We start from the raw sequence: 27,378 nt of genomic DNA, 5'->3' as shown, positions 1-27,378 counted from the left end.
CAGGTGAGGCTCAGTGAGAACACCTGATATCCCAGGTTGGTGAAGATGAGTTCAGGTGAGGTTCAGGTGAGGTTCAGGTGTGTTCAGGTGTGTTCAGGTGTCCCCAGGTGTGCTCAGGTGAGGCTCAGTGAGAACGCCCGATATCCCAGGTTGGTGAAGACGTCGATCTTGGGGCTGTTCCCGGCCACCGTCAGCACCTGCGGGGGGCGGGGTCATTCTCACACCCAGGCCACGCCCACTGACCACACCCACCAAAGACCACACCCAGAACCACACCCACCACAGGCCACACCCACCAACCATGCTCACAAAAAGCCACGCCCACCACAGGCCACGCCCCCAGTCACACCCAGCACAAGCCACGCCCCTTTAAACACAAGCCACGCCCACCCAGCCACACCCAAACCACGCCCACCGACCACACCCAGCACAAGCCACGCCCACCCAGCCACGCCCAACACAAGCCACGCCCACCCAGCCACACCCACACACAGAGGCCACGCCCACCCAGCCACACCCAGCACAAACCACGCCCACCCAGCCACACCCAGCACAAGCCACGCCCACCCAGCCACACCCAGCACAAGCCACGCCCACCCAGCCACACCCAGCACAAGCCACGCCCACCCAGCCACACCCAACACAAGCCACGCCCACCCAGCCACACCCACACACAGAGGCCACGCCCACCCAGCCACACCCAGCACAAACCACGCCCACCCAGCCACACCCAGCACAAGCCACGCCCACCCAGCCACACCCAACACAAGCCACGCCCACCCAGCCACACCCAGCACAAGCCACACCCACCCGACCACACCCAACACAAGCCACGCCCACCCAGCCACACCCAACACAAGCCACGCCCACCCAGCCACACCCAGCACAAGCCACGCCCACCCGACCACACCCAACACAAGCCACGCCCACCCAGCCACACCCAACACAAGCCACGCCCACCCAGCCACACCCAGCACAAGCCACGCCCACCCAGACACACCCAGCACAGGCCACGCCCCTTTAAACACAAGCCACGCCCACCCGACCACACCCCTTTAACCCAAGCCACGCCCACCCAGCCACACCCTTTTAACCCAAACCATGCCCACCTGGCCACACCCAGCACAAGCCACGCCCACTGACCACACCCAGCACAAGCCACGCCCACCCAGCCACACCCTTTCACCCCCAAACCACGCCCACCCAGCCACACCCAGCACAAGCCACGCCCACCTGACCACACCCAGAACAAGCCACGCCCCTTTTCACAAAGCCACGCCCACTAACCACGCCCACCCGCTGAACCGTAACCACTCTTACTCCCGTTAGGCCATGCCCACTCCAGTTAAGCCACGCCCCCTAACACAAAGCCCCTCCCACTGCCACAAGCCCCTCCCACTCACCATAAGCCACGCCCACCCAGCAAACCCCATCACAAGCCCCTCCCACTCCTGTTAAGCCACGCCCCCTTAGCACAAGCCCCTCCCACTCAGCATAAGCCACGCCCCTTTAATGCAAGCCCCTCCCACTCCCATTAAGCCACGCCCCCTCAAAACCCTCCCAGTCACAAGCCCCTCCCACTCAACACAAGCCACGCCCCTTGTCACAAAGCCCCTCCCACTCAACAAGCCACGCCCACCCGGCCACGCCCCTTAGTCCAAGCCTCTCCCACTCGTTAAGCCACGCCCCCTCCAAGCCCCACCCACTGCCACAAGCCCCTCCCACTTAACATAAGCCACGCCCCCTTAGCACAAGCCCCTCCCACTCAACAGAAGCCACGCCCCCTAACACAAGCTCCTCCCACTCTTGTTAAGCCACGCCCCCTCTAGCCCCTCCCACTCAACATAAGCCACGCCCCCTTAACACAAGCCCCTCCCACTCCTGTTAACCCACGCCCCTCCAAAGCCCCTCCCACTCCCACAAGCCCCTCCCACTCCTGTTAAGCCACGCCCCTCCAAGCCCCTCCCACTCATCATAAACCACGCCCCCTTAGCAAAAGCCCCTCCCACTCAGCACGAGCCACGCCCCCTTAAGCCCCTCCCACTGCCACAAGCCCATCCCACTCCTGTTAAGCCACGCCCCCTTAGCACAAAGCCACGCCCACTCAGCATAAGCCACGCCCCTTAGCACAAGCCCCACCCACTCAGCATAAGCCACGCCCCTTTAGCACAAGCCCCTCCCACTCAGTACAAGCCACGCCCACCCAGACCACGCCCATCAGTTTAGCCCCGCCCCCCAGCCCCGCCCCCAAACTTGGGGCAATTTGGGATAAATTTGGGGAAAATTCGGGATAAATTTGGGATAAATTCAGGATAAATTTGGGATAAATTCCGGATAAATTTGGGATAAAATCAGAATAAATTCAGGATAAATTCAGGATAAATTCCGGATAAATTCAGAATTAATTCAGAATAAATTCGGGATAAATTCAGGATAATTTTGGGATAAATTCGGGATAAATTCAGGATAAATTCAGAATTAATTCAGAATAAATTCAGGATAAATTTGCAATAATTTGGGATAAATTGGGAAATATTTGGGATAAATTTGGGATAAATTCGGGATAAATTCGGGATAAATTCAGGATAAATTCAGGATAAATTCGGGATAAATTCAGGATAAATTCAGGATAAATTCAGGATAAATTCGGGATAAATTCAGGATAAATTCAGAATAAATTCAGGATAAATTCAGGATAAATTTGGGATAAATTCAGGATAAATTCAGGATAAATTCAGGATAAATTCAGAATTAATTCAGAATAAATTCAGGATAAATTTGCAATAATTTGGGGTAAACTGGGAAATATTTGGGATAATTTTGGGATAAATTTGGGATAAATTTGGGATAAATTTGGGATAAATTCAGGATAATTTTGGGATAAATTCAGGATAAATTTGGGATAAATTTGGGATAAATTCAAATTAATTCAGGATAAATTTGGAATAAAATTGGGATAAATTCAGGATAAATTCAGGATAAATTCGGGATAAATTCGGGATAAATTCAGAATAAATTTGGGATAAATTTGGGATAAATTCAAATTAATTCAGGATAAATTCGGAATAAATTTGGGATAAATTCAGGAAAAATTCAGGATAAATTTGGGATAAATTCAGGATAAATTTGGGATAAATTCGGGATATTTTGGGATATTATGGGATGGATTTTGGGGTCTCACCTGGTGCTCAGGTGAGCGGGGGTGCAGACAGAGACCAGGATAAATTCAGGATAAATTCGGGATAAATTCAGAATTAATTCAGAATAAATTCAGGATAAATTCAGGATAAATTTGGGATAAATTCGGGATAAATTCAGGATAAATTCAGGATAAATTCGGGATAAATTTGGGATAAATTCAGGATAAATTCAGAATAAATTCAGGATAAATTTGCAATAATTTGGGATAAATTGGGAAATATTTGGGATAAATTTGGGATAAATTCAGGAAAAATTTGGGATAAATTCGGGATAAATTCAGGAAAAATTTGGGATAATTTGGGATAAATTTGGGATAAATTCAGGATAAATTCAGGATAAATTCAGGATAATTTTGGGATGGATTTGGGATATTATGGGATGGATTTGGGATATTTTGGGGTCTCACCTGGTGCTCAGGTGAGCGGGGGTGCAGACAGAGACCGGGATAAATTCAGGATAAATTCAGGATAAATTCAGGATAAATTCAGGATAAATTCAGGATAAATTCAGGATAAATTCAGGATAAATTTGGGATAAATTCAGAATAAATTCGGTATAAATTCAGGATAATTTTGGGATGGATTTGAGATAAATTCAGAATAAATTTGGAATAAATTCAGGATAAATTCAGGATAAATTTGGAATAAAATTGGGATAAATTCAGGATAAATTCAGAATAAATTTGGAATAAATTCAGGATAAATTCAGGATAAATTTGGAATAAATTTGGGATAAATTCAGGATAAATTCGGGATAAATTCAGAATTAATTCAGAATAAATTTGGGATAAATTCAGGATAAATTCAGGATAATTTTGGGATGGATTTGGGATAAATTCAGAATTAATTCAGGATAAATTCCAGATAAATTCAGAATAAATTCAGAATAAATTCAGGATAAATTCAGAATAAATTCAGAATAAATTTGGGATAAATTCAGGATAAATTCAGAAAAAATTCAGGATAAATTCAGGATAATTTTGGGGTATTATGGGATGGATTTTGGGGTCTCACCTGGTGCTCAGGTGAGCGGGGGTGCAGACAGAGACCGGGATAAATTCAGGATAAATTCAGGATAAATTCAGGATAAATTTGGGATAAATTCGGGATAAATTCAGGATAAATTCGGGATAAATTCCGGATAAATTCCGGATAAATTCAGGATAAATTCAGAAAAAATTTGGGATAAATTCAGGATAATTTTGGGATATTTTGGGATAAATTTGGGATATTATGGGATGGATTTTGGGGTCTCACCTGGTGCTCAGGTGAGCGGGGGTGCAGACAGAGACCGGGATAAATTCAGGATAAATTCAGGATAAATTCAGGATAAATTCGGGAAAAATTTGGGATAATTTGGGATAAATTTGGGAAAAATTCAGGATAATTTTGGAATAAATTTGGGATAAATTCAGGATAAATTCAGGATAAATTCAGGATAAATTCAGGATAAATTCAGGATAAATTCAGGATAAATTCAGGATTAATTTGGGATAAATTCAGGATAAATTTGGGATAAATTCAGGATAAAATCTGGATAAATTCAGAATTAATTCAGAATAAATTTGGGATAAATTCAGGATAAATTCAGGATAAATTCAGGATAAATTCAGGATAAATTCAGGATAAATTCAGGAAAAATTCAGGATAAATTCGGGATAAATTCAGGATAAATTCAGGATAAAATCAGGATAAATTTGGGATAAATTCAGAATAAATTCGGGAAAAATTCAGGATAAATTCAGGATAAATTCAGGATAATTTTGGGATAAATTCAGGATAAATTCAGGAGAAATTCGGGATAAATTCAGGATAAATTCGGGATAAATTTGGGATAAATTCAGAATAAATTCAGGATAAATTCGGGATAAATTTGGGATAAATTCAGGATAAATTCAGGATAAATTTGGGATAAATTCATGATAATTTTGGGATGGATTTGGGATATTATGGGATGGATTTGGGATATTTTGGGGTCTCACCTGGTGCTCAGGTGAGCGGGGGTGCAGACAGAGGCTCCGCAGGGCCGGGGGTGACACCGGGACCCTCCCCCGCACGTCCCCGCTGAGCTGGAGCAGGTGCAGGGCTGGCCCCGCCCCCCCTGACAGCACCTGCCAATCACAAACTGGGATGGACTGGGATGTACTGGGATATACTGGGAGCAACTGGGGACAAAAAACCCGGCGGTTTTGGGGTGAAAAACGGAGATTTTGGGGTTAAAAATGGAGATTTAAGGGTTAAAAATCGAGGTTTAAGGGTTAAAATGGTACTGGGAGGGAACTGGGATGAACTGGGATGAACTGGGAGGGGACTGGGATGGACTGGGAGGGACTGGGATGTACTGGGAGCAACTGGGAGGGACTGGGGGCAAAAAACCCGGCGGTTTTGGGGTGAAAAATGGAGATTTAAGGGTTAAAAATGGAGATTTAAGGGTTAAAAATGGAGATTTAAGGGTTAAAAGTGGCATTGGGAGGGAACTGGGACAAACTGGGATGGACTGGGATGAACTGGAAGGGACTGGGATAAACTGGGATGTACTGGGATATACTGGGAGCGACTGGGGGCAACTGGGAGGGACTGGGGGCAAAAAACCCGGCGGTTTTGGGGTGAAAAATGGAGATTTTGGGGGTAGAAAATGGAGATTTAAGGGTTAAAATTGGAGATTTAAGGGTTAAAAATGGTACTGGGAGGGAACTGGGAGGGACTGGGATGAACTGGGATGGACTGGGAGGGACTGGGAGGGACTGGGGGCAAAAAACCCGGCGGTTTTGGGGTGAAAAATGGAGATTTTGGGGTCAAAAATGGGGATTTTGGGGGTTAAAAATGGTATTGGGAGGGAACTGGGAGGGACTGGGATGAACTGGGATAAACTGGGATGGACTGGGATGGACTGGGAGGGACTGGGAGGAACTGGGAGGGGATGGGAGCAAAAAACCCGGCGGTTTTGGGGTGAAAAATGGAGATTTTGGGGTCAAAATGGGGATTTAAGGGTTAAAAGTGGCATTGGGAGGGAACTGGGATGGACTGGGATGGACTGGGATGGACTGGGAGGGAACTGGGAGGGACTGGGAGGGACTGGGAGGGACTGGGAGGGAACTGGGAGGGACTGGGAGGGACTGGGAGGGACTGGGGGCAAAAAACCCGGCGGTTTTGGGGTGAAAAACGGAGATTTTGGGGTGAAAAATGGAGATTTAAGGGTTAAAAGTGGAGATTTAAGGGTTAAAAATGGTACTGGGAGGGAACTGGGAGGGACTGGGAGGGAACTGGGAGGGAACTGGGAGGGAACTGGGATGGACTGGGAGGGAACTGGGATGGACTGGGATGGACTGGGAGGGAACTGGGATGGACTGGGATGGACTGGGATGGACTGGGATGAACTGGGATGGACTGGGAGGGGACTGGGAGGGAACTGGGATGGACTGGGATGGACTGGGATGGAACTGGGAGGGAACTGGGATGGACTGGGATGAACTGGGATGGACTGGGATGAACTGGGATGAACTGAGAGGGAACTGGGAGGGAACTGGGATGGACTGGGATGGACTGGGATGGAACTGGGAGGGAACTGGGATGGACTGGGATGAACTGGGATGGACTGGGATGGACTGGGATGGACTGGGAGGGGACTGGGAGGAACTGGGAGGGACTGGGAGGGACTGGGATGAACTGGGAGGAACTGGGAGGGAACTGGGAGGGACTGGGAGGGACTGGGATGGACTGGGATGAACTGGGATGGAACTGGGATGGAACTGGGATGGACTGGGATGGACTGGGATGGACTGGGATGGACTGGGAGGGGACTGGGATGGACTGGGATGAACTGGGATGGACTGGGATGAACTGGGATGAACTGGGATGGAACTGGGATGGACTGGGAGGGAACTGGGAGGGAACTGGGACCACCCCAGTCCATCCCAGTCCCAAACTGGGAACAGAACACGCGGATTAAACTGGTTTTTACTGGTCTATACTGGTCTATACTGGTTTGTACTGGTTTATACTGGTTTATACTGGTTTATACTGGGATATACTGGTCTATACTGGTTTACACTGGTCTATACTGGTCTGTACTGGTTTATACTGGTCTGTACTGGTGTCTCACCATGTCCTGGTGGAAGAGGGCGTGGTGCTGGGGCTGGTCTATACTGGTTTATACTGGTTTATACTGGTCTATACTGGTCTATAATGGTCTATACTGGTCTGTACCGGTTTATACTGGTTTATACTGGTTTGGTTTATGCTGGTTTATACTGGTCTATACTGGTTTATACTAGTTTATACCGCTCTACACTGGTTTATACTGGTCTGTACTGGTTTATACTGGTCTATACTGGTCTATACTGGTTTATACTGGTTTACACTGGTCTATACTGGTTTATACTGGTTTATACTGGTTTATACTGGTCTATACTGGTCTATACTGGTCTATACTGGTTTATACTGGTTTATACTGGTTTCTCACCATGTCCTGGTGGAAGAGGGCGTGGTGCTGGGGCGGGACCATACTGGTTTATACTGGTCTATACTGGTTTATACTGGTCTATACTGGTTTATACTGGTTTATACTGGTCTATACTGGTCTGTACTGGTCTATACTGGTCTATACTGGTCTGTACTGGTTTATACTGGTCTATACCGGTTCATACTGGTTTATACTGGTTTATACTGGTTTCTCACCATGTCCTGGTGGAAGAGGGCGTGGTGCTGGGGCGGGGCCAGCGGGAACACCGTGGTCGGGGTCACGGAGCGCAGGTGCCACAGGGTGAGGGCGGGGCCACCCCCACACACCTGGAAAAGGGGCGGGGTCAGGGTTAGGCCACGCCCACCGAGGGAAAAGGGGCGTGGTCAGGGTTAGGCCACACCCACAGAGGAAAAGGGGTGTGGTCAGTGTTAGGCCACGCCCCCAGGCCAGAAAAAGGGGCGGGGTCGGGGTTAGGCCACGCCCCCAAACCGGGAAAAGGGGCGTGGTCAGAGCCAGGTCACGCCCCCGACAGGAAAAGGGGCGTGGTCAGAGCCAGGTCACGCCCCCGACAGGAAAAGGGGTGTGGTCTCTGCCAGGCCACGCCCATCCAGGAAAAGGGGCGTGGTCAGGGTTAGGCCACGCCCACCGAGGGAAGAGGGCGTGGTCAGTGTTAGGCCACGCCCCCAAACCGGAAAAGGGGCGGGGGCCAGAGTCAGGCCACACCCACCCGGCAAAAGGGGGCGTGGTCAAGGTTAGGCCACGCCCATTAAGGGAAAAGGGGTGTGGTCAGGTTTAGACCACGCCCACCCGGCAAAAGGGGCGTGGTCAGAGTAAGGCCACGCTCACCAAGGGAAAAGGGGCGTGGTCAGGGTTAGGCCACGCCCACAGAGCGAAAGGGGCGTGGTCAGGGTTAGGCCACACCCACCAAGGAAAGAGGCGTGGTCAGGGTTAGGCCACGCCCACTGAAAGGGAAATGGGGGCGTGGTCAGGGTTAGGCCACGCCCACCAAGGGAAAAGGGGCGTGGTCAGGGTTAGGCCACGCCCCCAAACCGGGAAAAGGGGCGTGGTCAGGGTTAGGCCACGCCCCCCAAACCGGGAAAAGGGGCGGGGTCAGGGTCAGGCCACGCCCACACCCGGAGAAAGGGGCGTGGTCAGGGTTAGGCCACGCCCCCGACAGGAAAAGGGGCGGGGTCACTGCCAGGCCACTCCCATCCAGGAAAAGGGGCGTGGTCAAGGTTAAGCCATGCCCAGGGAAGAGGCATGATCATGGTTAGGTCACGCCCACCAATGGAAAAGGGGCGTGGTCAGGGTTAGGCCACACCCACACCCAGGAAAAGGGGCGTGGTCCGGGTTAGGCCACACCCACAGTCGGGAGAAGGGGCGTGGTCAGGGTTAGGTCACACCTACCAAGAGAAAGGGGCGTGGTCAGGGTTAGGCCACGCCCACCGAGGAAAAGGGGCGTGGTCAGGGTTAGGCCACGCCCACCAAGGGAAAAGGGGCGGGGTCAGGGTTAGACCACGCCCACCAAGGACAAGGGGCAGGGTCAGGGTTAGACCACACCCCCCAAACTGGGAAAAGGGGCGTGGTCAGGGTTAGGCCACACCCAGCAAGGGAAAGGGGCGGGGTCAGGGTTAGGCCACGCCCACACCCGGGAAAAGGGGCGTGGTCGGGGCAGACCACACCCGGGAAAAGGGGTGTGGTCAGGGCCAGGCCACGCCCACCCCCAGCCACGTTCCTTTGCTGAGGTCCCGCCCATTCCCTGGAAACCCCTCCCCTTTCACTGAGGCCCCGCCCCCTTCCCACAAGCCCCTCCCCTTTCACCGAGGCCCCGCCCCCTCCCCACAAGCCCCTCCCTTTTGCCGAGGCCCCGCCCCCTCTGGCCCCACCCCTTTTGGTTCCTCCCCCTGGCCCCGCCCCCTCTGGCCCCTCCCCCTCTGGCCCCTCCCCCTCTGGCCCCTCCCCCTCTGGCCCCTCCCCCTCTGGCCCCTCCCCCTTTTGGCCCCTCCTTCTCTGGCCCCTCCCTCATTTGACCCCTCTCCCTCTGGCCCCGCCCCCTCTGGCCCCGCCCCCTCTGGCCCCTCCCCCTCTGGCCCCTCCCCCTCTGGCCCCGCCCCCTCTGGCCCCTCCCCCTCAGGCCCCTCCCCCCTTTTGTCCCCTCCACCTCTGGCCCCTCCCCCTCTGGCCCCTCCCCCTTTTGGCCCCTCCCCCTCTGGCCCCTCCCCCTTTTGGCCCCTCCCCCCTTTGGCCCCTCCCCCTTTGGCCCCTCCCCCTCTGGCCCCTCCCCCTTTTGTCCCCTCCCCATTTGGCCCCTCCCCTTTTGTCCCCTCCCCCTCTGGCCCCTCCCCCTCTGGCCCCTCCCCCTCCGGCCCCTCCCCCTTTTGCCCCTCTCCCTTTTGACTCCTCCCCCTTTTGTCCCCTCCCCCTCTGGCCCCTCCCCCTTTGTTCCCTCCCCCTCTGGCCCCTCCCCCTCTGTCCTTTCCCCCCTCGGCCCCTCCCCATTCTGTCCCCTCCCCCTCTGTCCCCTCCCCCTTTTGGCCCCTCCCCCTCTGGCCCCTCCCCCTTTTGGCCCCTCCCCCTCAGGCCCCTCCCCCTCAGGCCCCTCCCCCTCTGGCCCCTCCCCCTCACCATCCAGTCGCTCTCAGTGGCCAAACACCGGATCCACTTGCCCAGCTGGGGACGGCTGCACTCCTGGAACCAGTATGGACCAGTATAAACCAGTATGGACCAGTTTAAACCAGTATGGACCAGTATAAACCAGTATGGACCAGTATGGACCAGTATAAACCAGTATGGACCAGTTCAAACCAGTATGGACCAGTATAAACCAGTATGGACCAGTTCAAACCAGTATGGACCAGTATAAACCAGTATGGACCAGTTCAAACCAGTATGGACCAGTATAAACCAATATAAACCAGTTTAAACCAGTATGCACCAGTATAAACCAGTATGGACCAGTTTAAACCAATATAAACCAGTTTAAACCAGTATGGACCAGTATAAACCAGTATGGACCAGTTTGTGCCTGTGTGAGTCCCTCCCAGTCCATCCCAGTCCATCCCAGTCCCTCCCAGTTCATCCCAGTATATCCCAGTTCCCTCCCAGTTCCCTCCCAGTCCATCCCAGTTCCCTCCCAGTTCCCTCCCAGTCCATCCCAGTCCCTCCCAGTCCATCCCAGTCCATCCCAGTCCATCCCAGTTCATCCCAGTCCATCCCAGTTCCCTCCCAGTCTATCCCAGTTCCCTCCCAGTCCATCCCAGTCCATCCCAGTTCCTCCCAGTTCCCGCCCAGTTCCCTCCCAGTCCCTCCCAGTTCCCTCCCAGTCCCTCCCAGTTCCCTCCCAGTCCCTCCCAGTTCCCTCCCAGTCCCTCCCAGTTCATCCCAGTCCATCCCAGTCCATCCCAGTTCATCCCAGTTCATCCCAGTTCCCTCCCAGTCCATCCCAGTCCATCCCAGTTCCCTCCCAGTTCATCCCAGTTCCCACCTGGTATTTGTGCACCTCGATCAGCTGCACCTGGGATCCCGTCCGGAGATCTGCGGGAAAAACGGGAAAAACGGGAAAAACGGGAAAAATGGGAATTCCGGGGGAAATTCGGGGAATTTTGGGAAAATTTTGGGAATTCTGGGGAATTTTGGGGGAATTTTGGGGGAATTTTGGGAAAATTTTGGGAATTTTTGGGAATTTTGGGGGAATTTTGGGGGAATTTTGGGGAATTTTGGGAAAATTTTGGGAAAATTTTGGGAATTTTTGGGAATTTTGGGGGAATTTTTGGGAGATTTTGGGGGAATTTTTGGGAATTTTCTGGGATTTTGGGAAATTTTGGGGATTTTTTGGGGAGTATTGAGGAATTTGGGGGAATTTTTGGGAATTTTGAGAGAATTTTCTGTGATTTTGGGGAATTTTGAGGGAATTTCGGGAAAATTTTGGGAATTTTAGGAGGAATTTTGGGGAGTTTTTTGGAATTTTGGGGAATTTTTGGGAATTTTTGGGAATTTTTGGGGAATTTTGGGATTTTTTTTTTGGAGATTCTGGGGAAATTTTGGGGAAGTTTGGGGAATTTGAGGAAATTTTTTTGGGGAACTTTCAGGAATTTTGGGGGAAATTTTGGGAATTTGGAGGAAATTTTAGGGAGAATTTTGGGGTTTTTTTTTCAGAATTTTCCAGAATTTTTGAGAATTTTGGGGGAATTTGAGGAAATCTTCGGGAATTTTGGGAATTCTGGAAAAGTTTTAGGGATTTCAGGTCGATTTTGAGTGATTTCCGGGAAATTTTGGGGAATTTTAGAGGGAATTTGGGGAAATTTTTGGGAGTTTCGGGGAAATCTTTGGGAATTTTGAGGGATTTGGGAGAATTCCGGGAATTTTATTGAAATTTTGGAAGGAATTTGGGGGAATTTCCTGGGATTTTTGGATGAATTTGGGGGAATTTTGGGGGATTTGGGGCAAATTTTCAAGGATTTGGGGGAATTTTGGGAGATTTTGGGTGAATTCGAGGGGATTTTGGAGGGAATTTGGGGGAATTTTCTGGAAACTTGGGGGAATTTTGGGGGAATTTCAAGGGATTTGGGGAATTTTGGGGATTTTAGGGTTGGATTTTGGGATTTTTGGGGTGAATTTTGGGGTTTTTGAATGAATTTGGGGATTTTTTTTTGAATTTTGGCATTTTTGGGGAGAATTTTGGGGTTTTTGGGGTGAATTTTGGGGTTTTTGAATGAATTTGGGGATTTTTTTTTTTAATTTTGGGATTTTTGGGTCAAATTTTGGGGTTTTTGGGGTCCCATCTCACCCCAGGGGTTTTTTGGGCTGAATTTTTGGGTTTTTGGGACGGATTTTGAGGTTTTTGAATGAATTTGGGGATTTTTTTTGAATTTTGGGATTTTTGGGGGTTGATTTTGGGATTTTTGGGGTGAATTTTGGGTTTTTTGGGGTGAATTTAGAGGTTTTTGGGGTGGATTTCGGGAATTTTGGGGTGGATTTGGGGATTTTTGGGACGGATTTTGGGATTTTTGGAGCAAATTTTGGGGTATTTTTGGGGTCCCATCTCACCCCAGGGGTTCTCAGGGCAGATTTTTGGGTTTTTTGGGGTAAATTTCAGGGTTTTTGGGGTGGATTTGGGCGTTTTTGGGGGTCCCAACTCACCCCAGGGGTTTTTTGGGGTGAATTTCAGGGTTTTTGGGGTGGATTTTGGGGTTTTTGGGGTCCCATCTCACCCCAGGGGTTTTCAGGGCAGATTTTGGGATTTTTGGGGTGAATTTCGGGGTTTTTGGGGCGGATTTTGGGGTTTTTGGGGGTCCCAACTCACCCCAGAGCCGCACAGGTTGGATTTGGGATGAATTTGGGGTGAATTTCGGGGTTTTTGGGGTCCCATCTCACCCCAGAGGTTTTTGGGGTGGGTTTTGGGATTTTTGGGGAGAATTTTGGGGGTCTTGGGGTTGATTTTGGGAGTTTTTGGGGTGAATTTTGGGGTTTTTGGGACGGATTTTGGGTTTTTTGAATGAATTTGGGGATTTTTTTTTTTGAATTTTGGGATTTTTGGGGTGAATTTTGGGGTTTTTAGGGTCCCATCTCACCCCAGGGGTTCCCAGGGCGGATTTTTGGGTTTTTTGGGGTGAATTTCAGGGTTTTTTGGGGTGAATTTTGGGGATTTTTGGGTGAATTTTGGGATTTTTGGGGCGAATTTTGGGGTTTTTGGGGTCCCATCTCACCCCAGGGGTTTTCAGGGCGGATTTTGGGGTTTTTTGGGGTGAATTTCAGGGTTTTTGGCATGGATTTGGGGTTTTTTGGGGTGGATTTGGGGGTTTTTGGGGGTCCCAACTCACCCCAGAGCCGCACGGTTCCGTCCTCGCCCCCCGAGAGCACCTGGGGCAGCTGCTCCCGCAGAGCCACCACGTGAACCAGGTCCTGGTGCCCCCGCAGCTCGTGCTGGGCACAAAAACACCCCAAAAACGGCAAAATTCACCCCAAAAATGGCAAAAATCACCCCAAAATCACCCAAAAACACCCCCAAAACCCCCCAGGAAACCCCAAAATCACCCAAAACAGCCCCAAAAATCACCCAAAACACCCCAAAATGGGCAAAATTCACCCCAAAATCACCCAAAATCACCCAAAACTGCCCCAAAATCCCCCAAAATTGCCCCAAAACAGCTCCCGCAGAGCCACCACGTGAACCAGGTCCTGGTGCCCCCGCAGCTCGTGCTGAGCCCCAAAACACCCAAAAAACGGCAAAATCACCCCAAAACACCCCAAAAATGGCAAAATTCACCCCAAAATCACCCAAAAACACCCCCAAAACCCCCCAGGAACCCCCAAAATCACCCAAAACAGCCCCAAAAATGTCAAAATTCACCCCAAAACTGCCCCAAAATCCCCCAAAACGGCCCCAAAATCACCCAAAACAGCCCCAAAACACCCCAAGGAACCCCCAAAAAACCCCAGGAACCCCCAAAATCACCCAAAACAGCCCAAAATCACCCAAAATACCCCAAAATCACCCAAAACTGCCCCAAAATCAGCCAAAAACACCAAAATCACCCCAAAATCACCCAAAATCAGCCCAGGAACCCCCAGGAACCCCCAAAATCCCCCAAAACAGCCCCAAAATCACCCCAGGAACCCCCAAAACCACCCCAAAATCCCCCAAATCCCCGAATTATTCCCAAATTTCCCGGAATTCCCACAGAATTCCCGGAATTCCGGGGTTTTCCTCCTCCTCCTCACGGTGAAGGCGCCGCTCTCCAGGTCCCAAATCCCAAATCCCCAAATCCCAAATCCCTGAATTCCCAAAGAATTCCCGAATCATTCCCAAAGAATTCCCAAATTCCCAAACTCCAAATCCAAATCCAAAATTCCCAAATTCCCAAATTCCCAAATCCCAAATTCCCGAATCCCAAAATTCCCGAATCCCAAAATTCCCAAATTTCTCCAAATCATTCCCAAATCGTTCCCAAATTTCCCGGAATTCCCACAGAATTCCCGGAATTCCGGGGTTTTCCTCCTCCTCCTCACGGTGAAGGCGCCGCCCTCAAAATCCCAAATCCCCAAATCCCAAATTCCCAAAATTCCCAAATTCCCAAATTCCCAAATTTCCCCAAATCATTTCCAGAATTCCCAAATTTCCTGGAATTCCCGGAATTCCGGGATTCTCCTCACGGTGAAGGCGCCGCTCTCCAGGTCCAGGATCCGAACGGCGCCGTCGCCCCCGGCCAGAACCACCCAGTGATCCTGGAATTATCCCAAAAATAATCCGGGAATTAACCCCAAAAATCCGGGAATTTGGGTTCCCAGAAATCCGGGAAAAATCTCAAAAAAATCTGGGAATTATCCCCAAAAATCTGGGAATTTGGGGTCCCAAAAATCCGGGAAAAATCTCAAAATTTATTCCAAAAATCCCAAAAATCCAGGAATTCAGGATCCCAAAAATTCAGGAATTGTCCCCAAAAATCCGGGAATTGTCACCAAAAATCCGGGAGTTGTCCCAAAAAATATCTGGGAATTATCCCCAAAATCTGGGAATTCGGGATCCCAAAAATCCGGGAATTGTCCCCAAAAATCAGGAATTCAGGATCCCAAAAATTCGGGAATTTGGGGTCCCAGAAATTCGGGAAAAATCCCCAAAATCTGGGAATTGTCCCCAAAAATCCGGGAATTCAGGATCCCAAAAATCCTGGAATTATCCCCAAAATTATCCAGGAATTATCCCAAAAATCCCCAAAAATCCGGGAATTCGGGATCCCAAAAATCCGGGAATTATCCCCAAAAATCCAGGAATTATCCCAAAAAAACCCCAAAGCACCCAGTGATCCTGGAATTATCCCAAAAACCCCGGAATTGTCACCAAAAATCCGGGAATTCGGGGTCCCAAAAATCCGGGAATTATCCCAAAAATTATCCCAAAAATCCCCAAAATCCGGAAATTCGGGATCTCAAAAATCTGGGAATTATCCCCAAAAAAATCCAGGGGATTGTCCCAAAAATCCCAGAATTATCCCCAAAATTATCCAGGAATTATCCCAAAAAATCCGGGAATTATTCCAAAAATCCGGGAATTATCCCAAAAATTATCCGGGAATTGTCCCCAAAAATCCGGGAAAAATCCCAAAAATCTGGGAATTTGGGATCCCAAAAATCCCAGAATTATCCCAAAAATTATCCAGGAATTATCCCAAAAATCCCCAAAAATCCGGGAATTCGGGATCCCAGAAATCCTGGAATTGTCACCAAAAATCCGGGAAAAATCCCAAAAAAACCCCAAAGCATCCAGTGATCCTGGAATTATCCCAAAAATTCCGGAATTGTCACCAAAAATCCCGGAATTTGGGGTCCCAAAAATCCGGGAATTGTCCCCAAAAATCCGGGAATTTGGGATCCCAAAAATCCAGGAATTGTCCCAAAAATCATCCGGGAATTGTCACCAAAAATCCGGGAATTGTCACCAAAAAATCCGGGAATTCGGGGTCCCAGAAATCCGGGAATTGTCACCAAAATTATCCCAAAAATCCCCAAAATCCGGGAATTCGGGATCCCAAAAATCCGGGAATTATCCCCAAAAATCTGGGAACTTGGGATGGATTTTGGGGTGAATTTTGGGTGAATTTTCTGGAATTTTGGGGGTGATTTTGGGGTGATTTTGGGGATTTTGGGGTATTTTGGGATGGATTTCGGGGTGAATTTTGGAGTGATTTTGGTGAATTTTGGGGCAGATTTTGGGGTGGTTTTGGGGTGAAATTTGGGTGAATTTCCTGGAACTTTGGGATGAATTTTGGGGTGATTTTGGGGTGATTTTGCGGTGATTTTGGTGGATTTTTGGGGTGATTTTGGGGTGATTTTGGGGTGGTTCTGGGGCAGATTTTGGGGTGATTTTGGGGTGATTTTGGGGTGATTTTGGATAATTTTTGGGGTGAATTTTGGGGTGAATTTCGGGGATTTTTAGGGTGAATTTTTGGGAATTTTGGGAAAGATTTTGGGGTGATTTTGGGATGAATTTCGGGTGATTTTTGGGTGATTTTGGGGGGGTTTTGGGGTGAATTTGGGATGAATTTTGGGGAGATTTTGGGGAGATTTTGTGGTGATTTTGGGGTATTTTGGGGTGATTTTGGGGTGGTTTTGGGGTGATTTTGGGGCAGATTTTGGGGTATTTTGGAAGTGATTTTTGGGGTATTTTGGGGTGAATTTGGGATGAATTTTGGGTGATTTTTGGGGTGATTTTGTGGTGATTTTGGGGTGAATTTGGGATGAATTTGGGGTGAATTTGGGATGAATTTTGGGGCAGATTTTAGGGTGAATTTGGGATGAATTTTCGGGTGATTTTGGGGGGATTTTGGTGAATTTTGGGGCAGATTTTGGGGTGATTTTGGGATGATTTTGGGGTGAATTTGGGATGGATTTTTGGGGTGATTTTGGTGGATTTTTGGGGTGATTTTGGGGTATTTTGGGGTTCCTCACCCTCTGGTTCACCTCCAGCCCGTTGATCTCCGGCACCTCCAGGCTGCTCCTGCGGGGGGGGAGGGGCAAAGTTTGGGGGTCCCAAAATCCCCCAAAATCCCCCAAATAACCCCAAAATCCCCGAAAATCCTCCCAAAATCCCCCAAAATCCCCCCAAAATCCCCGAAAATCCTCCCAAAATCCCCCAAAATCCTCCCAAAATCCCCCCAAAATTCATCCCAAAATCCCCCCAAAATCCCCCCAAAATCCCCCCCAGGGGACCCCGAGTTTGGGGGACCCAAAAAACCCCAAAAAATCCCCCCCAAAAATTCCCAAAAATTCCCAAAAAAAACCAAGATTCCCCAAAACCCCCCCAAAAATTCCCAAAAATCCCCAAAATTCCCAAAAAACCCAAAAAATTCCCAAAAATTCCCCAAAAAATCCCCCTAAAATCCCCAAAATTCCCAAAAAACACAAAAAAAATTCCCAAAAATTCCCCAAAATTCCCAAAAATCCAAAAAAATTCCCAAAAAATCCCCAAAAAACCCTAAAAAATTCCCAAAAAATCTCACAATCCCAATAAACCCCCCCAAAATTCCCAAAAATCCCCCAAAAATTCCCCAAAACCAAAAAAATTCCCCAAAAAAACCCCCAAAAAATCCCAAAAATTCCCAAAAAACACCAAAAAATTCCCCAAAAAATTCCCGAAAATTCCCAAAAAACACCAAAAAAATTCCCAAAAAAATCCCAAAAATTCCCAAAAAAACCCCCCAAAAATTCCCAAAAACCCAAAAAATCCCCCAAAAATTCCCAAAATTCCCAAAAACACCAAAAATTCCCCAAAAATTCCCAAAAATTCCCCAAAAATTCCCAAAAAACCTCTAAAAATCCCCCAAAATTCCCAAAAAACACCAAAAAAATTCCGAAAAATTCCCCAAAAATCCCCTAAAAATTCCCAAAAAATCCACCCCAAAAATCCCCAAAATTCCCAAAAAAATCCCCAAAATTCCCCAAAAACCCTAAAAATTCACAAAATCCCAAAAAATTCCCCAAAATCCCCCAAAAATTCCCAAAAATTTCCAAAAATTCAAAAAAAACCCCCCAAAAATCCCCCAAAAATTGCCCTAAATTCCCCAAAATTCCCAAAAAACCCCAAAATTTCCCCAAAATTCCCAAAAAACACCAAAAAAATTCCAAAAAATTCCCCAAAAATTCCCGAAAAACACCAAAAAATTCCTAAAAATTCCCAAAAATTCCCTAAAAATTCCCAAAAAACCACAAAAAATTTCCAAAAATTCCCCAAAAATTCCCAAAAATCCCCAAAATCCCAATAAACCCCCCAAAATTCCCAAAATTCCCCCAAATTTAGGATTTACCTGCAGGGGGGGCGGCGAGTCCAGAGCTCCCGACAGCCCTGGGGGGGGGAGGGGATGGAAAATTGGGAATTTTGGGGGAAATTTCAGGGATTTTGGGAAATTTGGGAATTTTTGGGGGGATTTTGGGGGAATTTTTGGGGAATTTTGGGAATTTCTGGGGGGATTTTGGGGGATTTTGGGAATTTTTGGGGAATTTTGGGAATTTTGGGGGAATTTTTGGGGGGATTTTGGGGAGATTTGGGTGAAATTTAGGGGATTTTGGAGAAATTTTGGGAATTTTGGGGATTTTTGGGACATTTTTGGAATTTTGGGGAGGAATTTGGGGAATTCGAAGGATTTTGGGGGGATTTTGGGTTAATTAGCATTAATTAGCATTAATTAGTGTTAATTAGGATTAATCAATGTTAATTTTGACATAGTTTTGGGTGATTTTGGGGCAATTTGAGCTGATTTTGATGATTTTTTGGGTTAATTTTGGATAAACCTCAGTTTAATTTCAGTTTAATTACCATTAATTATTATTAATTATTATTAATTAGTGCTAATTAGCATTAATAAGTGTTAATTAGTGTCAATTTTGAGGTGATTTTGGGCGATTTTGGGGTGATTTGAGCTGATTTTTGACGATTTCTGGGTTAATTTCAAGATAATTTCAGTTTAATTAGCATTAATTACCACTAATTACCATTAATTAGCATTAGCTGTTATTAATTAGCTATAATTAGCGTTAATTAGTGTAAATTTTGAGGTGATTTTGGGCGATTTGAGCTGATTTTTGATGATTTTTGGGTTATTTTTTGTTTAATTTCAGTTTAATTTCCATTTAATTACCATTAATTATTATTAGTTGTTATCAATTAGTACTAATTAACATTAATTAGTCTTAATTAGTGCCAATTTTGAGGTGATTTGGGGCAATTTGAGCTGATTTTCGACGATTTTTGGGTTAATTTTTGTTTAATTTCACTTTAATTTCCATTTAATTACCATTAATTATTATTATTTATTACAAATCATTATTAATTAGTGTTAATTAGTGCTAATTAGTGCCAATTTTGAGGTGATTTGGGGCGATTTGAGCCGATTTTCGACGATTTTTGGGTTAATTTTTGTTTAATTTCAGGTTAATTTCCATTTAATTATTATTAATTATTATTAATTATTATTAATTAGTGCTAATTAACAATAATTAATGTCAATTAGTGCCAATTCTGAGGTGATTTGAGGCGATTTGAGCCGATTTTCGACGATTTTTGGGTTAATTTTTGTTTAATTTCAGATTAATTTCCATTTAATCATTATTAATTATTATTAATCATTATTAATGACTATTAATGATTATTAATTAGCGTTAATTAGCATTAATTACCTTCCTGCCCAGCTCGGCCCAGCCCCAGGCCCGGATTTCTCCGTCGGCGCCGCTCAGGAGGAGCCGCTCGGTCGAGGCCAAGGAATAAACGGGGCCCGAGTGAGCTGGGACCAGTAAAAACCAGTATAAACCAGTATAAACCAGTATGGACCGGTATGGACCAGTATGGACCAGTATGGACCAGTATGGACCAGTATAAACCGGTATAAACCAGTATGGACCAGTATGGACCAGTATAAACCAGTATGGACCAGTATGGACCAGTATGGACCAGTATAAACCAGTATGGACCAGTATGGACCAGTATAAACCAGTATGGACCAGTATAAACCAGTATGGACCAGTATAAACCAGTATAAACCAGTATAAACCAGTATGGACCAGTATAAACCAGTATGGACCGGTATGGACCAGTATGGACCAGTATAAACCAGTATAAACCAGTATAGACCAGTATAAACCAGTATGGACCAGTATAAACCAGTATAGACCAGTATGGACCAGTATAAACCAGTATGGACCAGTAAAAACCAGTATGGACCGGTATAAACCAGTATGGACCAGTATGGACCAGTATAAACCAGTATGGACCAGTATGGACCAGTATAAACCAGTATGGACCAGTATAGACCAGTATAAACCAGTATGGACCGGTATAAACCAGTATAAACCAGTATGCATCGGTATAAACCAGTATGAACCAGTATAAACCAGTATGGACCAGTATGGACCAGTATGGACCGGTATGGACCAGTATAAACCAGTATGGACCAGTATGGACCAGTATAAACCAGTATAGACCAGTATGGACCAGTATAAACCAGTCCATCCCAGTCCATCCCAGTCCATCCCAGTCCATCCCAGTCCATCCCAGTTCATCCCAGTCCATCCCAGTTCATCCCAGTCCATCCCAGTATATCCCAGTATATCCCAGTTCCCTCCCAGTCCCTCCCAGTCCATCCCAGTCCATCCCAGTCCCATTTTAACCCCAAAATCTCCATTTTTCACCCCAAAACCTCCGGGTTTTTTGCTCCCAGTCCCTCCCAGTTCCCTCCCAGTCCCTCCCAGTATGAACCAGTATGTCCCAGTATGTCCCAGTATAAACCAGTATAAACCAGTCTCACCCCTGACCACGTTCACCGGTCTCCGATTTTCCTCCTTGGCCTCAGCGCTGAGAGCGGCCGAGAGCCTGGGGAGCAATTAACGACCAATTAACGAGCCTCGTTAATTAATGACCGCCAATTAATAACCCCTGTTAATTAATTACCACCAATTAACCACCCCCCATTAATTAATTAACCCTAATTAACCACCCCTGTTAATTAATGACACCCAATTAACAACCCCCGTTAATCAATGACCCACAATTAACCATCCCCATTAATTAATGATCCCAAATTAACCACCCTCGTTAATTATTAATGATCCTCGTTATTTAATAACCCCCAATTAACCACCCCCATTAATTAATGACCCCCAATTAACAATCCCTGGGTAATTAATGACCCACAATTAACCCCCCCATTAATTAATAACCCACAATTAACAACCCCCATTAATTAACGACCCACAATTAACAATTAATGACTCCCAATTAACAACCCCCATTAATTAATGACCTACAATTAACAACCCCCATTAATTAATGATCCACAATTAACCACCCTCGTTAATTAACGACACCCAATTAATAACCCCTGTTAATTAATGACCCCCAATTAACCAACCCCCATTAATTAATGACCCACACTTAACCACCCTCATTAATTAATGACCCACAATTAACCACCCCCAGTTAATTAATTACCCCAAATTAACAACCCCCAGGAAATTAATGACCACAAATTAACGACCTTTAGTTAATTAATTATCTCAAATTAACGAGCCCCGGTTAATTAGTGACCCCCAATTAACGACCCTCAGTGAGTTAATGACCCCCAATTAATTATCCCCAATTATCGATCCCCAATTAACGATCCCAAAGCAATTCCCGCCACTTCTCCCTCACTTTTCCCGCCATTTTCCCCTCACTTTTCCCGCCCTTTTCCCCTCAGTTTTCCCACCATTTCTCCCTCACTTTTCCCGCCATTTCTCCCTCAGTTTTCCCGCCATTTCTCCGGATTTTCCCGCCATTTCTCCCTCACTTTTCCCGCCATTTCTCCCTCACTTTTCCCGCCCTTTTCCCCTCAGTTTTCCCGCCGTTTCTCTGGATTTTCCCGCCCTTTCCGCCCTCACTTTTCCCGCCTTTTCTCCGGATTTTCCCGCCCTTTTTCCCTCAGTTTTCCCGCTTTCCTCCCCTCACTTTTCCCGCCCTTTTCTCCCTCAATTTTCCCACCTTTTTCCCCTCACTTTTCCCGCCGTTTCTCCGGATTTTCCCGCCCTTTCTCCCTCAGCTTTCCCGCCATTTCCCCCTCAGTTTTTCCCGCCTTTTTCCCCTCAGTTTTCCCGCCCTTTTCCCCCCTCAGTTTTCCCGCCTTTTCTCTGGATTTTCCCGCCATTTCTCCCTCAATTTTCCCGCCTTTTACCCCTCACTTTTCCCGCCATTTCTCTGGATTTTCCCGCCTTTTTTCCCTCAGTTTTCTCGCCATTTCTCCCTCACTTTTCCCGCCCTTTCCCGCTTCAGTTTTCCCGCCCTTTCTCCGGATTTTCCCGCCTTTTTCCCCTCAATTTTCCTGCCATTTCTCCCTCACTTTTCCCGCCCTTTTCTCCCTCAGTTTTCCCGCCATTTCTCCCTCAATTTTCCTGCCTTTTCCCCCTCAGTTTTTCCCGCCTTTTTCCCCTCAGTTTTCCCGCCTTTTCTCCGGATTTTCCCGCCATTTCTCCCTCAGGTTTCCCGCTCTTTCCTCCCTCAGCTTTCCCGCCTTTTCCCCCTCACTTTTCCCGCCATTTCTCCGGATTTTCCCGCCCTTTCTCCCTCAGCTTTCCCGCCATTTCCCCCTCAGTTTTTCCCGCCTTTTTCCCCTCAGTTTTCCCGCCCTTTCCCCCCCTCAGTTTTCCCGCCTTTTCTCCAGATTTTCCCGCCCTTTTTCCCTCAGTTTTCCCGCTTTTTTCCCCTCACTTTTCCTGCCCTTTTCTCCCTCAGTTTTCCCGCCTTTTTCCCCTCACTTTTCCCGCCATTTCTCCGGATTTTCCCGCTCTTTCTCCCTCAGCTTTCCCGCCATTTCCCCCTCAGTTTTTCCCGCCTTTTCCCCCCTCAGTTTTCCCGCCATTTCTCCCTCAATTTTTCCGCCTTTTCCCCCTCACTTTTCCCGCCATTTCTCTGGATTTTCCCGCCTTTTTTCCCTCATTTTTCCCGCCATTTCTCCCTCAGTTTTCCCGCCATTTCTCCCTCAGTTTTCCCGCCCTTTCTCCCGGTTTTCTCCACTGGTTTTCCCGCCCTTTCTCCATCACTTTTCCCGCCATTTCCCCCTCAGTTTTCCCGCCTTTTCTCCCTCACTTTTCCCGCCCTTTCCGCCCTCACTTTTCCCGCCTTTTCTCCGGATTTTCCCGCCCTTTTCCCCTCAGTTTTCCCGCTTTTTTCCCCTCACTTTTCCCGCCCTTTTCTCCCTCAGTTTTCCCGCCATTTCTCCCTCAATTTTCCCTCCTTTTCCCCCCCAGTTTTCCCGCTCTTTCCCCCTCAGTTTTCCCGCCATTTCTCCGGATTTTCCCGCCTTTTTCCCCTCAATTTTCCCGCCTTTTCCCCCTCACTTTTCCCGCCATTTCTCCGGATTTTCCCGCCTTTTTCCCCTCAATTTTCCCGCCATTTCTCCCTCAGTTTTCCCGCCCTTTCCCTCTTCAGTTTTCCCGCCCTTTCTCCACCACTTTTCCCGCCATTTCTCCAGATTTTCCCGCCTTTTCTCCCTCAATTTTCCCGCCTTTTTTCCCTCACTTTTCCCGCCCTTTTCTCCCTCAGCTTTCCCGCCATTTCTCCCTCAATTTTCCCGCCTTTTCCCCCCTCACTTTTCCCGCCATTTCTCCGTATTTTCCCGCCCTTTCTCCCTCAGCTTTCCCGCCATTTCCCCCTCAGTTTTCCCGCCTTTTTCCCCTCAGTTTTTCCGCCCTTTTCCCCCCTCAGTTTTCCCGCCTTTTCTCTGGATTTTCCCACCATTTCTCTGGATTTTCCCGCCTTTTTTCCCTCAGTTTTCTCGCCATTTCTCCCTCAGTTTTCCCGCCCTTTCCCGCTTCAGTTTTCCCGCCCTTTCTCCGGATTTTCCCGCCTTTTTCCCCTCAATTTTCCCGCCATTTCTCCCTCACTTTTCCCGCCTTTTCGCCCTCAGCTTTCCCGTCATTTCCCCCTCAGTTTTTCCCGCCTTTTCCCCCTCAGTTTTCCCGCCTTTCCCCCCTCAGTTTTCCCGCCTTTTCTCCGGATTTTCCCGCCATTTCTCCCTCACTTTTCCCGTTCTTTTCTCCCTCAGCTTTCCCGCCATTTCTCCCTCAATTTTCCCGCCTTTTTCCCCTCACTTTTCCCGCCATTTCTCCCTTAGCTTTCCCGCCATTTCCCCCTCAGTTTTTCCCGCCTTTTTCCCCTCAGTTTTCCCGCCTTTTTCCCCCCTCAGTTTTCCCGCCCTTTTCCCCCCTCAGTTTTCCCGCCCTTTTCCCCCCTCAGTTTTCCCGCCATTTCTCCCTCACTTTTCCCGCCCTTTCCTCCCTCAGCTTTCCCGCCATTTCTCCCTCAATTTTCCCGCCTTTTCCCCCTCACTTTTCCCGCCATTTCTCTGGATTTTCCCGCCTTTTTTCCCTCATTTTTCCCGCCATTTCTCCCTCAGTTTTCCCGCCCTTTCCCGCTTCAGTTTTCCCGCCATTTCTCCCTCACTTTTCCCGCCCTTTCCCCCTCAGTTTTCCCGCCGTTTCTCCGGATTTTCCCGCCCTTTCCGCCCTCACTTTTCCCGCCTTTTCTCCGGATTTTCCCGCCCTTTTCCCCTCAGTTTTCCCGCTTTTTTCCCCTCACTTTTCCCGCCCTTTTCTCCCTCAGTTTTCCCGCCATTTCTCCCTCAATTTTCCCGCCTTTTCCCCCTCACTTTTCCCGCCATTTCTCCGGATTTTCCCGCCCTTTCTCCGTCAGCTTTCCCGCCACTTCCCCCTCAGTTTTTCCCGCCTTTTTCCCCTCAGTTTTCCCGCCCTTTTCCCCCCTCAGTTTTCCCGCCTTTTCTCTGGATTTTCCCGCCATTTCTCCCTCAGGTTTCCCGCTCTTTCCTCCCTCAGCTTTCCCACCATTTCTCCCTCAATTTTCCCGCCTTTTCCCCCTCACTTTTCCCGCCATTTCTCTGGATTTTCCCGCCTTTTTTCCCTCATTTTTCCCTCATTTTTCCCGCCATTTCTCCCTCAGTTTCCCGCCCTTTCCCGCTTCAGTTTTCCCGCCATTTCTCCCGGTTTTCTCCACTGGTTTTCCCGCCCTTTCTCCACCACTTTTCCCGCCCTTTCCGCCCTCACTTTTCCCTCCATTTCTCCCTCAGTTTTCCCGCCCTTTTCCCCTCAATTTTCCCGCCATTTATCCCTCAGTTTTCCCGCCCTTTCCGCCTCAGTTTCCCCGCCCTTTCTCCGGATTTTCCCGCCTTTTCTCCCCTCAATTTTCCCGCCCTTTCCCCCTTCAATTTTCCCGCCATTTCTCCCTCAGCTTTCCCGCCCTTTCTCCAGATTTTCCCGCCCTTTCCCCCTCATTTCCCCTCCTCCCCCTCACCCGAATATCGCGATATCCCCTCCTCCTGACCCGAATATCGCGATATCCCCTCCTCCTGACCCGAATATCGCGATATCCCCCCTCCTCCTCATCCGAATATCGCGATATCCCCCCTCCCCCTCACCCGAATATCGCGATATCCTCCCCCCCCGACCCGAATATCGCGATATCCCCTCCCCCCCTGACCCGAATATCGCGATATCCTCCCCCCCTGTCACCCGAATATCGCGACATTCCCTCCCCCTCCCCCGAATATCGCGATATCCCCTTCCCCCCTATATCGCGATATCCCTCCTCCCCCTCATATCGCGATATCCCCTCCCCCCCTGACCCTCATATCACGACATCCCCTCCCCCCCGACCCGAATATCGCGATATCCCCTCCCCCCCTGACCTGAATATTGCGATATCCCCTGACCCAAATATCGCAACATCCCCTCCCCCCCTGCCCCTCATATCGCGATATTCCCCCCTCATATCGCGATATCCCTCCCCCCGACCCGAATATCGCGACATTCCCCCCCTCATATTGTGATATCCCCTCCCCCCCGACCCGAATATCGTGACATACATTCCCTCCTCCTCCTCCTCACCCGAATATCGTGACATTCCCTCCCCCCCTCCCTCTCATATCGCGATATCCCCTCCCCCCCCGACCCGAATATCGCGATATCCCCCCCCTGACCCGAATATCGTGACATTCCCCCCCTCATATCGCGACATCCCCTCCTCCCTGACCTGAATATCGCGACATTCCTCCCTCATATCGCGATATTCCCTCCCCCTGACCCGAATATTGTGATATCCCTCCCCCCCTCACCCGAATATCGCGACATACATTCCTTCCTCCTCCTCCTCCTCACCTGAATATCGCGATACCCCTCCCCCTGACCCGAATATCGTGATATCCCCTCCCCCCCACCCGAATATCGCGACATCCCCTTCCCCCCTATATCACAATATCCCCCCTCCCCCTCATATCGCGATATCCCCTCCCCCCTGACCCGAATATTGTGATATTCCCCCCTCATATCGTGACATCCCCCTTCCTCCCCCCCTGACCCGAATATCGCGACATCCCCTCCCCCCCTCACCCTCATATCGCGACATTGCCCCCTCATATCGCGATATCCCCTCCCCCTGACCCGAATATCGCGACATTCCCCCCCCATATCGCGACATCCCCTCCCCCCCTGTCACCCGAATATGGCGATCTCGCCGCAGTCGTTGGCGGCCGCCAGGTATCGCCCGCAGGGGGCCGCGCTCTGCGCCAGCACCGAGAGGTGCAGCAGCTGCCGCGCCCGCCGCACCCCGCCCCCCGTGACGTCACCAACGGCAACGCCAGCGCCGCGCCCTGACGTCATCGCCGCCGCTGACAGACAGACAGCGGGAGAGAGAGAGAGAGGAAAAAAACCGGGAAAAAAAAAATAACGGGAAAAGAGAAAAAAACGGGAAAGAAAAAACCGGGAAAAAAAAAACGGGAAAAGAGAAAAAAAACGGGAAAAAAAGAAACGGGAAAAAAAAAACAAAAACCGGGAAAAGAGAAAAAAAAACGGGAAAAGAGAAAAAAACGGGAAAAAAACCGGGAAAAAAAAAACAAAAACCGGGAAAAGAGAAAAAAAAACGGGAAAAGAGAAAAAAACGGGAAAAAAACCGGGAAAAAAAAAACAAAAACCGGGAAAAGAGAAAAAAAAACGGGAAAAGAGAAAAAAACGGGAAAAAAACCGGGAAAAAAAAAACAAAAACCGGGAAAAGAGAAAAAAAAACGGGAAAAGAGAAAAAAACGGGAAAAAAACCCGGGAAAGAAAAAACCGGGAGGAAAAACCGGGAAAGAAAAAACCGGGAGAAAAAAAACCGGGAGAAAAAAAAAAAGGGAGAAAAAAACCGGGAAA

General features: G+C 48.4%; 1 protein-coding gene across 1 annotated transcript; it reads right to left on the bottom strand.

Moving 5' to 3' along the window:
* Nucleotides 1–12: 12 nt before the first annotated feature.
* Nucleotides 13–26,850, bottom strand: THOC6 (THO complex subunit 6). Its single transcript, XM_058860957.1, has 12 exons — nt 26,687–26,850; nt 20,955–21,019; nt 19,831–19,934; nt 18,462–18,499; nt 17,107–17,155; nt 14,815–14,886; nt 13,482–13,584; nt 11,147–11,196; nt 10,288–10,350; nt 7,878–7,988; nt 5,183–5,311; nt 13–197 (listed from the first exon to the last, which is right to left on the bottom strand). The coding sequence occupies exons 1-12, from the start codon at nt 26,848–26,850 to the stop codon at nt 114–116; spliced, it is 1,032 nt and encodes a 343-aa protein (XP_058716940.1). The 3' UTR covers nt 13–113.
* Nucleotides 26,851–27,378: the final 528 nt, after the last annotated feature.

This window comes from Poecile atricapillus, chromosome 34, assembly GCF_030490865.1.
Source record: "Poecile atricapillus isolate bPoeAtr1 chromosome 34, bPoeAtr1.hap1, whole genome shotgun sequence".
Taxonomy (NCBI): Eukaryota; Metazoa; Chordata; class Aves; order Passeriformes; family Paridae; genus Poecile; species Poecile atricapillus.
The sequence above is the reverse complement of the archived record's forward strand: the minus strand, read 5'-3'. Positions and strand labels throughout refer to the sequence as shown.